The sequence below is a fragment of the Lithobates pipiens genome, unplaced genomic scaffold (genome assembly GCF_037356315.1).
Source record: "Lithobates pipiens isolate NorthernLeopardFrog02 unplaced genomic scaffold, aLitPip1_a1.2 Scaffold_3, whole genome shotgun sequence".
Taxonomy (NCBI): domain Eukaryota; kingdom Metazoa; phylum Chordata; class Amphibia; order Anura; family Ranidae; genus Lithobates; species Lithobates pipiens.
In genome coordinates, this window is record NW_027507790.1 from 6,252,484 (window position 1) to 6,264,630 (window position 12,147).

General features: G+C 44.3%; 1 protein-coding gene across 1 annotated transcript in view; it reads right to left on the reverse strand.

Moving 5' to 3' along the window:
* SEC14L2 (SEC14 like lipid binding 2) overlaps positions 1–12,147 on the reverse strand; it is a 73,654-nt gene that overhangs the window by 6,867 nt on the left and 54,640 nt on the right. Inside the window, exons 10-11 of the mRNA XM_077461200.1 lie at positions 10,200–10,339; positions 3,796–3,965 (exon numbers count right to left, since the gene is read on the reverse strand). Of these exons, the coding sequence (XP_077317326.1) occupies positions 3,796–3,965; positions 10,200–10,339 (310 nt within the window). The remainder of the gene's footprint in view (positions 1–3,795; positions 3,966–10,199; positions 10,340–12,147) is intronic.

Below are 12,147 nucleotides of genomic sequence, written 5' to 3' on the forward strand. Positions count from 1 at the left end.
ACATTGAATAAGTTTGGGGCAGTTGAAAAAAGTGTACAACTGCCTTTGAACGTCCGTTTAGCAGCAGCAGTGTACATGGGGCCTTACTGAACACATCACCTACTGATTACATAAGAACCCGTTATTTAACCACTTGAGATCCGCGCTATTGCCAAATGACGGCATTAGCGCGGACCTACATTTCCGGGACTACGTCTATTGACGTCGTCCCGGTTACGAGCGGCCTGCGCGCCCCCTGAGGGGCGCGCGCGGCGCGCTCTGTGATCGGCGAGTCCATGAGACTCGCCTGATCACCGATCCGTGCAAGGGGTCGATCCCGACCCCTTATCACGTGATCAGCTGTCAGCCAATGACAGCTGATCATGTGATAGAACGGAGCCGGTAATCGGCTATTATTCCTCCTCGCGCTGACAGCGCGAGGAGAAAAAAAAAAAGCCGATCACCGGCGGCCGTGATCGGGACATCAGTCCCGATCACGGCCATCAATACAAGGGACCACCTGCCACCTGCCAGTGCCCACCTGCCTCCCGCAGTGCCATCCTGAAGTAAAATAAAAAGCAAAAGTAAGTGCCCCCGTCAGTGCCCCCCGTCAGTGCCCATAGTGCCCACAGTGCCACCCCACAGTGCCACCCCACAGTGCCACCCAATCTGCCTCAAAGGTGCTGCACCCCAGTGCCGCCCATCAGTGCCCAGCAGTGCCGCCCATCAGTGCCCAGCAGTGCCACCTATCAGAGCCACCTATCAGTGCCACCTATCAGTGCCCATCAGTCCCATCTTTCTGTGGTACCTATCAGTGCCCATCCGTGCCACCCATCCGTGCCACTTATCCGTGCCACCCATCCGTGCCATCTTATCTGTGCCCATCTTTGCCCATCAGTGCCGCCTTATCTGTGCCCATCGGTGCCGCCTTATCTGTGCCTATTAGTGCCGCCTTAACTATGCCTATCAGTGCCCACCAGTGCAGCCTATCAGTGCCCACCAATGCAGCCCATCAGTGCCCACCAATGCAGCCCATCAGTGCCCACCAATGCAGCCCATCAGTGCCCACCAATGCAGCCTATCAGTGCCGCCTAATCAGCGCACTTCAATGAAGGAGAAAAATGACCCGTTTGCAAAATTTTATAACAAACTATTAAAACATGATTTTATTTTTTTATTTTTTTGCATCTTTTTTTGTTTGTTTAGCAAAAAATAAAACTCCGAGCTGTAACTAAATACCACCAAAAGAAAGCTCTATTTGTGGGAAAAAAATGATAAAAATTTCATTTGGGTACAGTGTTGTATGCCCGCGCAATTGTCATTCAAAGTGCATCAGCGCTGAAAGCTGAAAATTGGTCTGGGACTGAGGGGGGTTTAAGTGCCCAGTAAGCAAGTGGTTAATAAAGTTGCCCATAGACAAGCACATGACTCTCTGAAAATACTAGACATAAAGACATCGGCTTTTCCTATGTAGCCCAAAACCCGCTGCTGCTTCTTGTGTATCTCAAATAACAGACAATATCAATGTGGTTAACAGCTTCCTTCCCTCTAACTGAGAAGAGAAAGGTTTGTCAGGGCCATACACATATTTATTAACAGTTAGTCCTAAACAGCCCAATCCTTGTCGAAATGTCATAGTTGGCAGTAGAATGTGGACAATGTAAGCTGTATATGGTTAACCTGTCAGATGTGCATCCCACATTAAAATTAAGGTATAACTAAAGGCAAAACTTTTTTTTTTTAGTTTTGGATAAAGTGTAGAGAGATTAGAATGCTTGCCAGTTTTTATTACTGTTTGGGCCCCTTGTTAGGAAGACCCCCCTCTCTATTTGTCCTGTTTACTGTTATTGAAAGTGAATTGTAAAGTAAAAGAAAATCTCAAACTTTGGGTTGTCCCCAGATAAGTAATAGGGGGAAATTTTCCAATGGGCACACTAGTTCTGGTGACCTGGGGGTTCCCAAGGAATACCCTTAACCACTTAAGCCCCGGACCATTTCCAGCTAAAAGGACCAAGCCCCTTTTTGCGATTCAGCACTGCATCGCTATAACTGACAATTGCGTGGTTGTGCAACGTGGCTCCAAAATAACATTGGTGTCCTTTTTTGTCCCACAAATAGAGCTTTCTTTTGGTGGTATTTGATCACCTCTGCGGTTTTTATTGTTGGCGCTATAAACAAAAATAGAGCGACAATTTTGAAAAAAATGCAGTATTTTTTACTTTTTGCTATAATATCCCCCAGAAATATATATAAAAAAAATTTTCCTCAGTTAAGGCCGATACGTATTCCTCTACATATTTTTGGTAAAAAAAATTGCAATAAGTGTTTATTGATTGGTTTGTGCAAAAGTTATAGCATCTACAAAATAGGGGATAGTTTATGGCATTTTTATTAACAATTTTTTTTTTACTAGTAATGGCAGTGATCAGCAATTTTTATGTGACTGCGACATTATGGCAGACACGTCGGATAATTTTGACACATTTTTGGGACCATTGGCATTAATACAGTAATCAGTGCAATTAAAAATTCACTGATTACTGTAAAAATGTCACTGGCAGTGAAGGGGTTAACCACTAGGGGGCAGTGTAGGGGTTAAGTGTGTGTGTTTTTTTGAGTGTAGGGGAGCATGGCTTGGCGTCTAACATCACTGATCGTCTTTCCCTATAACAGGGAACAGACGATCAGTGACAGCCTCAGTACGAAGCACGGGAAGAGGTTTGTTTATACTTACCTCTCCTCGTTCTTCAGCTCTGTGACCCGATCGTGGGACACCAGCGGCGATCGGGTCCGCGGGTCCCGCGGCCACGGAGCTTAGGACTAGGTCGAGAGTGCGGCACCGGCGGCACACTCGCGACCCAAGGCTGGGCACTTAAAGGGAACGTACAGGTACGCGATTGTGCCCAGCCGTGCCATTCTGCCGACGTACATCGGGGTGAGGCGGTCCTTAAGCGGTTAATGAGCAGGGATTTCTTCTCAATTCCTGTTTGGCTATGGGGCAGGAAGTGAAGGGAAAACTCTGCAATGGAACACAGATGGCAATTAAAAAAAAGAAATCAAATGGAGTAATTGCTGTATCCAAAAATGATATAAATGTTTTGTCTATAGTACTACTTTAAATTAAAAATGTTAAAGCTGAACTTCAGCTTTTTTGTTCAGTCTTGCATAGCTGTACAAGCTTCTCTCCTGTTCTGAAATTGCTTACTCTGATGTCACTGCACACTGGGAGCTTGTGCATTAAAAGCTGCAGCAAGTCAGATAGGGCCTGCCTCACTTTCTGGCTGGAGGATATCCAGCATCATCTAGAGCAGGGGACTAACTTTCTAAACAAAGAGCCAGTTTACTGTCCTTCAGATTTTAGTGGTCCAGACTGTGCTCACTGGGAGTATAAATGGTCCTGAAATAAGTGGGAAAAAACAATGCCACATCATTGGTCTCAATGGGAGGAATTGTGTCCCATCATTGGTGTCATTTGTGGAAGTTGTGCCTCATCATTGGTGTCATTGGAAGGAATTGTGCACCTTCACTGGTGTCAATGGGAGGAATTAAGCCTTGTTGTTAGTATCAGTGGATGAAATAGTGCCCCAAGGGCCAGATAAATGCAAGCAAAGGGCTGCATCTGGCCCCTGAGCAGCAGTTTGGAAACCACTGATCTAATGCTTTCCTCCCCAGCCTTACTGTTCCTGGCCTGTTATTTATTTGTAATGACTGCTGTTTACAGCTTAGTGTGTATCACTCACTATTGAATGTGCTTCCATTTAATGGTTTGCAGCCAACTGCCTAGCTGTATGTATCACAGTTCACTCTTGGACTCACATGTTCCAGCCTCAGCGCAGGTCAAGCTCCCATCTTCTGGTACCATATGCGCATTATACCTTTCATTTGGCACCGCTTCAGCCATTTCTCCAGCCTTCTGTCTCTCTCCTGGTTTGGTCTTTCGAAAAACCCCAAACCCAATATCACCACCATCAGACTGGAATTGCCACCTGCGTAAAAACACAGTTTTTGGATTTGTGACTAATCAATAGATTTACATAGATAATCTGAAATGCTTTTGAAGTCACATGCACATATAGTGATTTCTGACCCACAGGTCCCCTTACTACACAAAATCTGATAAAAAATAAAAATAAAAACATTATGAGTACTGAAAGTGGTTAAAAAACCTGCACAATTTAAAAAAAAAAAAAAACATTTTATAGAAAAAGCAAATTTTCTTATTATGAAAATCATAATGAACAGTGTATAATTACATTTCCATCATCCAGGTTAAAATCTTATAGAGATCAACCATGGTGCACAAAGGCATGCTCAACACCTCATTGGTGGAGACAAATTCCAAAGTGCTATCGCACTGGTACCTTGTTCCTACAAGGTTAGCAAAATTATACTCTGGTACTTCCACCCTATGCTTTCAGGGATGCGGACAGGAAAGAGATATGTACCATGTCTGGTGGTCTTGCCCGAAGGTCCAACATTTCTCGATCAGGATGTTCAACCTGATCTACTCAGTGATGGGACAAAATATACCTAGAGGGGCTTAAATGGGGTTGTTTAGTGATCTACCAGACGAGATCCCCAGACATCTGCGAACTCTCATATTCTTCATTCTTTTAGCGGCTAAAATAACTATTGCACGTGCATGGAAATCAATATTGCCCTGTTGAAACACAAGATATCATGATCAATGAAAAACTGACTAGTATTCGAGGAGATAAGCAAGCTAGGTTTGAAAAAGTGTAGAATCCCTGGATTGATTATCTTCAGGCTCTCTGAAGGCTGGGCTATTTTGTGAGGGAAGACTCGGGGTGAAGGAACCCCCCCCCAAACCTACTCTTCTCTTCACTTTTTAAATTTTCTTGCTATTGGTTCTGTTATACCATATGGAAATTTTGGTAGGATACTGCCAGGGGATGGTAAAGTCTCCCCAAATATGCTATATTCTTGATTATGTTTTGTTGAGGTTTACTGGGTCAGGGGCATTGATCATACTGGAGAACGCATCCTTGTTTTAACTATTTCATGATGATCATTTGAACATTAACGTCTGTATGATGATTTAAAATTGTAATAAATATGATTGAAACAGAAAAATAATTTAGAGAGAATGGATTTCCCAGATGAAAACTACAGGAGTTTGTTAGAGAAAAATCTTCCATGCTGCTCCTTCAAATTTATTGCTAACAAAACCAAACACAATTTGACTCCCACTCACGTTTAAAAAAAAAATAAAAATCGAACAAACGTTCTTACAGTGAAAATTATCAAATCAAATCCCTGTAACAGAGAGTCATTCTCACTGGGACAGGAAGACAAAGCAAGTAATAGTAACTTGATGAAGGTTCTAACCCAGGGGTAGGCAACCTTCTGAGCGCAGTGTGCCGAAAAATGTTTTCAAAATTCAGTGCTGATTTTATAACAAAAAATGTCAACTTCACACTCTCAATCATGAAAAGGATTTTTTATAAAGTAAATGCTTTAAGCTACTTTAGTAGTGAAAAATTAACATCCTGCACTCGCACACCACAGATCAACCCTGATTCTTGCAATGCCACACCTCAGATCACTGTCCCCCCTGCAAATCGTTTTCACTACTGTACCCCCGTGCTCATTTGTCCCCTCACTGTACCCCCCTGCTCATATGTCCCACCACATCACCCCCCTGCTCATATGTCCCCCCACTGTACACTCCTGCTCATCTGCCCCACCACTGTACCCCCCTGCTCATCTTCCCCACCACTGTAACCCCCCTGCTCATCCGCTCCACCACTGTACAACCCTGCGCATCTGCCCCACCGCTGTAACTTCCTTCTCATCTGCCCCACCACTGTAACCCACTTTCTCATCTGCCCAACCAATGTATCTCCTGCACATCTGTCTCACCTCTGTACCTCCTTGCTCTTCTGCCCCACCTATGTTCCCCCCTGCTCTTCTGCCCCACCACTGTAACCCCCCTGCTCTTCTGCCTCACCACTGTAACCCCCCTGCTCATCTGTTCCACCAATACACCTTCTTCACATCTGCCCCATTTCTCTACTCCCCTGCTCTTCTGTCCCACTGCTGAACCCTCTTTTCATCTCTTCCACCGCTGTACCCTCCTGCTCATCTGCGCCACCACTGTACCCTCTTCACATCTATATGTGTAATATGCAGAGTGGTGAAAGGAAGCAGAGATGACACATCTACCTGTCCTGGCACACTCATCCTGCTGATCCACCTCTCGTATCCAGTCCACGTGCTTGTATGCAATGTCACATACAAGCATCTGAAATGGATGCGCATCGATGAGCTCAGGACAGGGGCATTTTCTGAAAGTGGTGGGCCTGTGTGCAGGATCATGAGTTGGGCCCCCGCAGTTGAGAAAAGTGCGGCACTCTGCACCACAGCAAAATTTGGGTGTGATTTTTATTGCACCGAATACTGGCTGTGGCTTAAAAGGGACACACAGTGCAGTAGTAAGCAACGCAAAGGTTCAGGAATAATTTCAACAAAGTTCCCAGAAGCTCAACAGTAATTCTACAAACTGTCACCTGATTGTGGTTTTCTCAATCACAGTGAAATCCCTTCTTTCTGAGATTGGTAGTGGCAACCAAACAAGTCTTCCTACAGATAGTAATTGGCTTTAGCTGTGGCCAATGACGGTCCTCCTCCTCTTGGAAACAGGGACCACCAGACCCCCCCCCCCCCAGCAGAACTGCACCTAATCTTTTCCTCATCACAAAAGCTGACGATTGCAACTACAGCAAAAGTTAGAGAACCAACAACATTTCCCATCTTTTACAATGTGTGGGGGCACAGTCCTCCCCCTCAGTGCAGGTGTGGCGTGGGGAATTCTGAAATTGGAATGCATTGGTTTCTCACTGACACTTCCCTGCACTACTCTGCTGATGGGGAGGGGGTCGAATTCCCACAAAAGAGGCTTTGTGTGCTGCTTGTGGCACCAGTCCCATGGGTTGCCTACCCCTGTTCTAACCCATGCTCATTTACTGAAGAAAAGTGTTTTGTTGCAGTCTGTGCCTTCACTGATGAGACTTCCTTTTACCACCTTTCCCCAAAAAAAGAGCAGGGTGTATTCTCCAAAATGGGGACACATGAAGGAAATAAAAACCAGTAGAAGATCTATCCCTTCAGTGCACAGTCCATACATAAAAAGATATCTAAAGTTGGGATTTAAAGTATATACAGTATCAAGGGAAAATAAGGAAAAACATATTGTACTGTATCTAATGCATATTTCCCTAAGTTTAAACCTTTTGAAAAAAAAAAAAAACTAAAAGTACAGAAAGATACCTGTTGATTTGCACGGAACTGAACGTGAAAACATGCACGATTATCGATTTGTGGGGGGGAACCATTAAGAGTTAATGGCCCTCACGTGTCTGATAAAGAGCAAGATGTTTCTCTACATGTCAGGAATGCATACAATTTTGCATGCACTCCCAACATGCAGTAATGTGAACCTATCCTTAGGTGGTTTCTATTCTGCCCATTGTTTAATGCCAAACTACTCAGTCTTTCACAGTCTTCCTATCCACAGTAAAGAGACTAACTGACCTGTAGTCTACAATAAAAACGGGTGAGTTCAGTAGTTCCTTTTGAGGTGACACAAGCAGACAAGTGTCCTGTGCTTCTCAGTACAGGACACCTGAGAAGATCAACAGGTATTTCTTTTGCATTTGTGGAACTTGATCCTGTGAAATGCGTGAACTTCTAATCTTAAGATTGGACGAGAACACATAACTAATCTTGCTTGTTTAGCTGGTTATTGTTTACATAAAGAATAGGGTGAAGGGTGGGAGTACATGAAAAAGGGTTTATGAAATGTTTGTTTTATTTGTAATGAAAACTTGTATACAAAAAAATATTTGCGCAAAAAAAAATCCACTAATTCAATCCTATGGAAATGTCCTCACATGTTGCCTAGTTTTTCAGAAAATACAAGGGTAAGGCAATAAGTCAGTCATTTACTTTATTCATTGATGGAGAGCCAACAATGTCGGAGAACTATTCATTCCTTCAAAGGGGATTATCCCTTTCCACCACATCCCAAAGGTGCTCTATTGGATTGTAGATCTGGTGATTGTGGAGGACATTGGAGTACAGTGATCTCATTGTCATGTTCAAGAAACCAGTGGTGAGATGATTTGAGCTTTGTGACATGGTGCATTATCCTGCTGGAAGTAGCCATCAGAAGATGGGTACACTGTAGTCATAAAGTGATGGACATGGTCAGCAACCATACTCAGGTAGGCCGTGATGTTTAAACAATGCTCAATTGTACTAAGGGGCCCAGAGTGTGCCTATACCCCACACCATTATACCTCCACCAGCCTGAACCATTGATACAAGGCTACATTTTGGTGAGCCTGTGCAAATTGTAGACTCAGTTTCTTGTCCTTAGCTGACAGAAGTGGCACCCGGTGGGGTCTTTTGCTGCTGTAGCCCATCTGCCTCCAGGTACCATGTGTTGTGCATTCAAAGATGGTATTCTTCATACCTTGGTTGTAATTAGTGCTTATTTGAGTTACTGTTGCCTTTCTATCATCTCAAACCAGTCTAACCATTCTCCTCTGACCACTGAGGTATTTTCGTTGACACAACTGCTGCTCACTAGATATTTTCTATTTTTTGGAGCATTCTCTGTAAACCCTATAGATGGTTGTGCGTGAAAATCCCAGTAGATCAGCAGTTTTTCAAATACTCCAAACTTCACCAACAACCAACTGGCACCAACAACCATGCCACCTTCAAAGTCACTTAAATTCCCTTTCTGGCCCATTCTGATACTCAGTTTGAACTTCACCACATCTAGATGCCTAAATGCGCTGAATAGCTGCCATGTGATTGGCTGATTAGCAATTTGTGTTACCAAGCAATTGGACAGGTGTACCTAATAAAGTGACCAGTAAGTGTACAAGCTCAATATCGTTTTGGTAGGTAGGCAATCTAGGTCCCTGATGTTAGACAACAGTGCTAAACATTAAGCAATAATCACTTTTAAGTGTGATAATGCACGGGTTACAAACAAGCAAAAATGTTACAGAATAATAGTTACGTGATAGAAGAAAGTGGAAAATGTCCACACAATCTCTATTAATATTTCAGAGCTCAAATCAATGCTGCCAGGAACTAAACAGTTAATCAGATGCAGGAAAGTAAGAAAGCAAGTACTCTGGGTTAGAGTAAAATACCTGGGTTAGTCAGATTGAACGAAGATAAGTGATCCATTTCATCCATCATCACATTTGATGTGGATATGGAAATTCTCCCCACTGTCATTGTATTCTGACAGCAGAACTTCCCCGCTGTCAGAATACACTGATCAGTACTGCAGCTGATCGAATGGAAATTTTCCATCGGGCCTTCATGAACAGGAACAGCCTGCTGAACCAGGCCAGAATGTCAATCCATGTATAGCCAGCTTTACCTGTCTAAGCAACAATTAAGAATAACTGTAACTCTGGCTCCTTCAAGCTCCTTGGGCCATTTAAACAATGTAATCATTACAAAGAATAGAGATCAATAGAAAAAGTGTTATTCCTGGCTACAGGGGTTGGACAAAATTATGGTTATAAGTATTGTAAAAGAATGAAATCATTACTGATTATGATGTTGGAGCACCTTTGGCATTCAAGAAGGCCTGAATTCTCCTGGGAATCGACCAATATAAGTCTTGGATGGTGGATAATAGATTGTGATACCACTCTGCAAAATCTAGGTCACAAAAATGCGCAATGTTCTTTTGTCTCTTTCAGTCAGTTAACCATGTCGAATCGCACTTATACTTATCAGACAACGTTTTTCCGGAACCTGTATATGCCGTCATAACCTTTGATACTGTACCTGCAACCCCGCAAATAAGTTGACAACTTCAGTCACAGAGGCACCAGCTAAGCGGGCACCAACAATTTGCCCTATTTACAACTCAGTAAGCTCACAGTGACTGATGAAAGTGAGACTTCCCACCCGTTAGCTAGGTGTCTCATCACACTGCGGAAGCAAAAAAATTTACATCGCTTCCGCTTTCAAAGTGAAACATGTCACTTTCACGCCTGCTGCATCATGTAGTGTTTCCATATGTTTGGCCAACATCTGTATTTTTATTAAAGATTAGTCCGTATTCTATTGACAGTGTCAATATTACTTCATGTAGGTCCAGTTAACGCTCACACTTGTCCAGTGGAGAAATCAATTCCAAAAGGGAGCTTATGACTACTAACCTGAGCACACAACCTGGAAACAGAATCTCATACTCCATTTGCTGGCTGGATCCTCTATTGATTGTTGTATTATTCTCATAATTCTGCTGCACTTGGTCTCTCACACAGTAGGACTTAGGGACATCTCCTCCATAATTTATCTGTAAATCAACAGTCACAGTCAGTGTACATGGAAAACAGGTATATACAAAATTATGCAATTTATTTCTTTTGCAGTTCATATTCATTCAAACCTTACTTAATCCCATGCTTATGTTTGTCACTAAGAAGGCTTTAGCCCCATCTGCATTCATTTTCATCAGTTGAAACAGCAGATATGTTAATTCAACGAGAGATGTAATGGATGTCCTATTATTATTATTATTATAATACAGGATTTATATAGCGCCAACAGATTGTGCAGTGCTTTACAATATAAAGGGAGATAATACAGCAACAATACAATTCAACACAAGAGGGCCCGGCTCCTGCGAGCTTACGATCTAATGCCGCGTACACACGATCGGACTATCCGGCGGACAAACCGCCAGACTTTGAAGAGGAGGTCCGCCGGACTTTCCGAACAAGCAGACCTGCCCACACACAACCAGATTTTTCCGGCGGACTAGGTTCTGCGGACAAACTGCAGGACTATGGCAGAAGTTGCAATGAACGGACTTGCCCACACACGGAGGAAAGTCCATTCATTTTGAACGCGGCTCCAGGTACCCGGGGCTAGTGAAGGAGGTCAATGTCGCCGCTTCCATCGGCGAGATTGACACCTCTCTGGCCCCGTCACCTGGTATGGACTTAAAGGGGAAGCCCTACGCTGAAAAAACTTCCATATCAGAACCTTATCCGTGCACGCAGCCCAGCCAGTCAGGAAAGGGGGTGGGGATGAGCAAGCGCCCCCCCCCCTCCTGAGCTGTACCAGGCCACGTGCCCTCAACATGGGGGGTGGTTTGGGGAAGGGGGGCCCTGCGACCCCCCCACCCCAAAGCACCTTGTCCCCATGTTGATGAGGACAAGGGCCTCTTCCTGACAACCCTGGCCGTTGGGGTCTGCGGGCGGGGGCTTATCGGAATCCGGGAGCCCCCTTTAATAAGGCAGCCCCCCACTCTATGTGAATGAGTATTGGGGTACCATGTAGCCCTACCCATCCACCTGGTGAAAAAAAGTGTAAAGAAATAAACACAACACGTTTTTAAAATAATATATTGCACAGCTCCGGTGGTCTTCCGTCTTGGGGGGTCTTCACGCTGGACTCCTCCGCTATCTTCTGCTAGCTCTTTTACTAGAGGAGGAGCCCGGCTTTCTTCTTTGTCACTGCCGCCCGGGGGTCTTCTTCCGACTTCAGGGTCTTGTCCCCCTCTTCGGTTCTTCTTGCCGGGCCTCCGCTTTATTCTTCCAGCTCTTTTACTAGCGGTGGCCCGGTCTTCTGTCGCCGCCTTCTCTTCTTCTTCCTTGAGATGTTGACTTGACGCTCTCTCTGGCCGCAATGAAGGGGACGCATTGTGCAGCAACTTATATAGGGACAATGGGCGGGGTCACCGGGTGATGTCACATGGTGACCCTGCCCCCTTATGATGTCACAGTCCGGGACTGTGTTGTAACATTTTATTAGTTGGGCAATGGGAAGCCAGGGGAGGGATTGGAAGAGGGGAGGGGGGGGGCACTGAATGGTTGGTAAAGTGGATGAGTCTGGCAGCGGCATTCATGATAGATTGAAGAGGGGATAGCCTGTGAAGAGGTAGGCTAATGAGGTGGGAGTTACAATAGTCAAGCCAAGAGATGTTCTAGGAGCCAGGACATTTAGGGAAGCATTTTCTATTTCTCTGATTTACCCATGGTGTGGGTACATTGTACCACATTGTCAGTATTTGTTCTTCACAGCTGTTTATTTTTTATTTTTTTGTGTCTCCTTTGACATTTGTTAGGCTTGGGCTGGCTTTGCAGGAGACATTCAAAG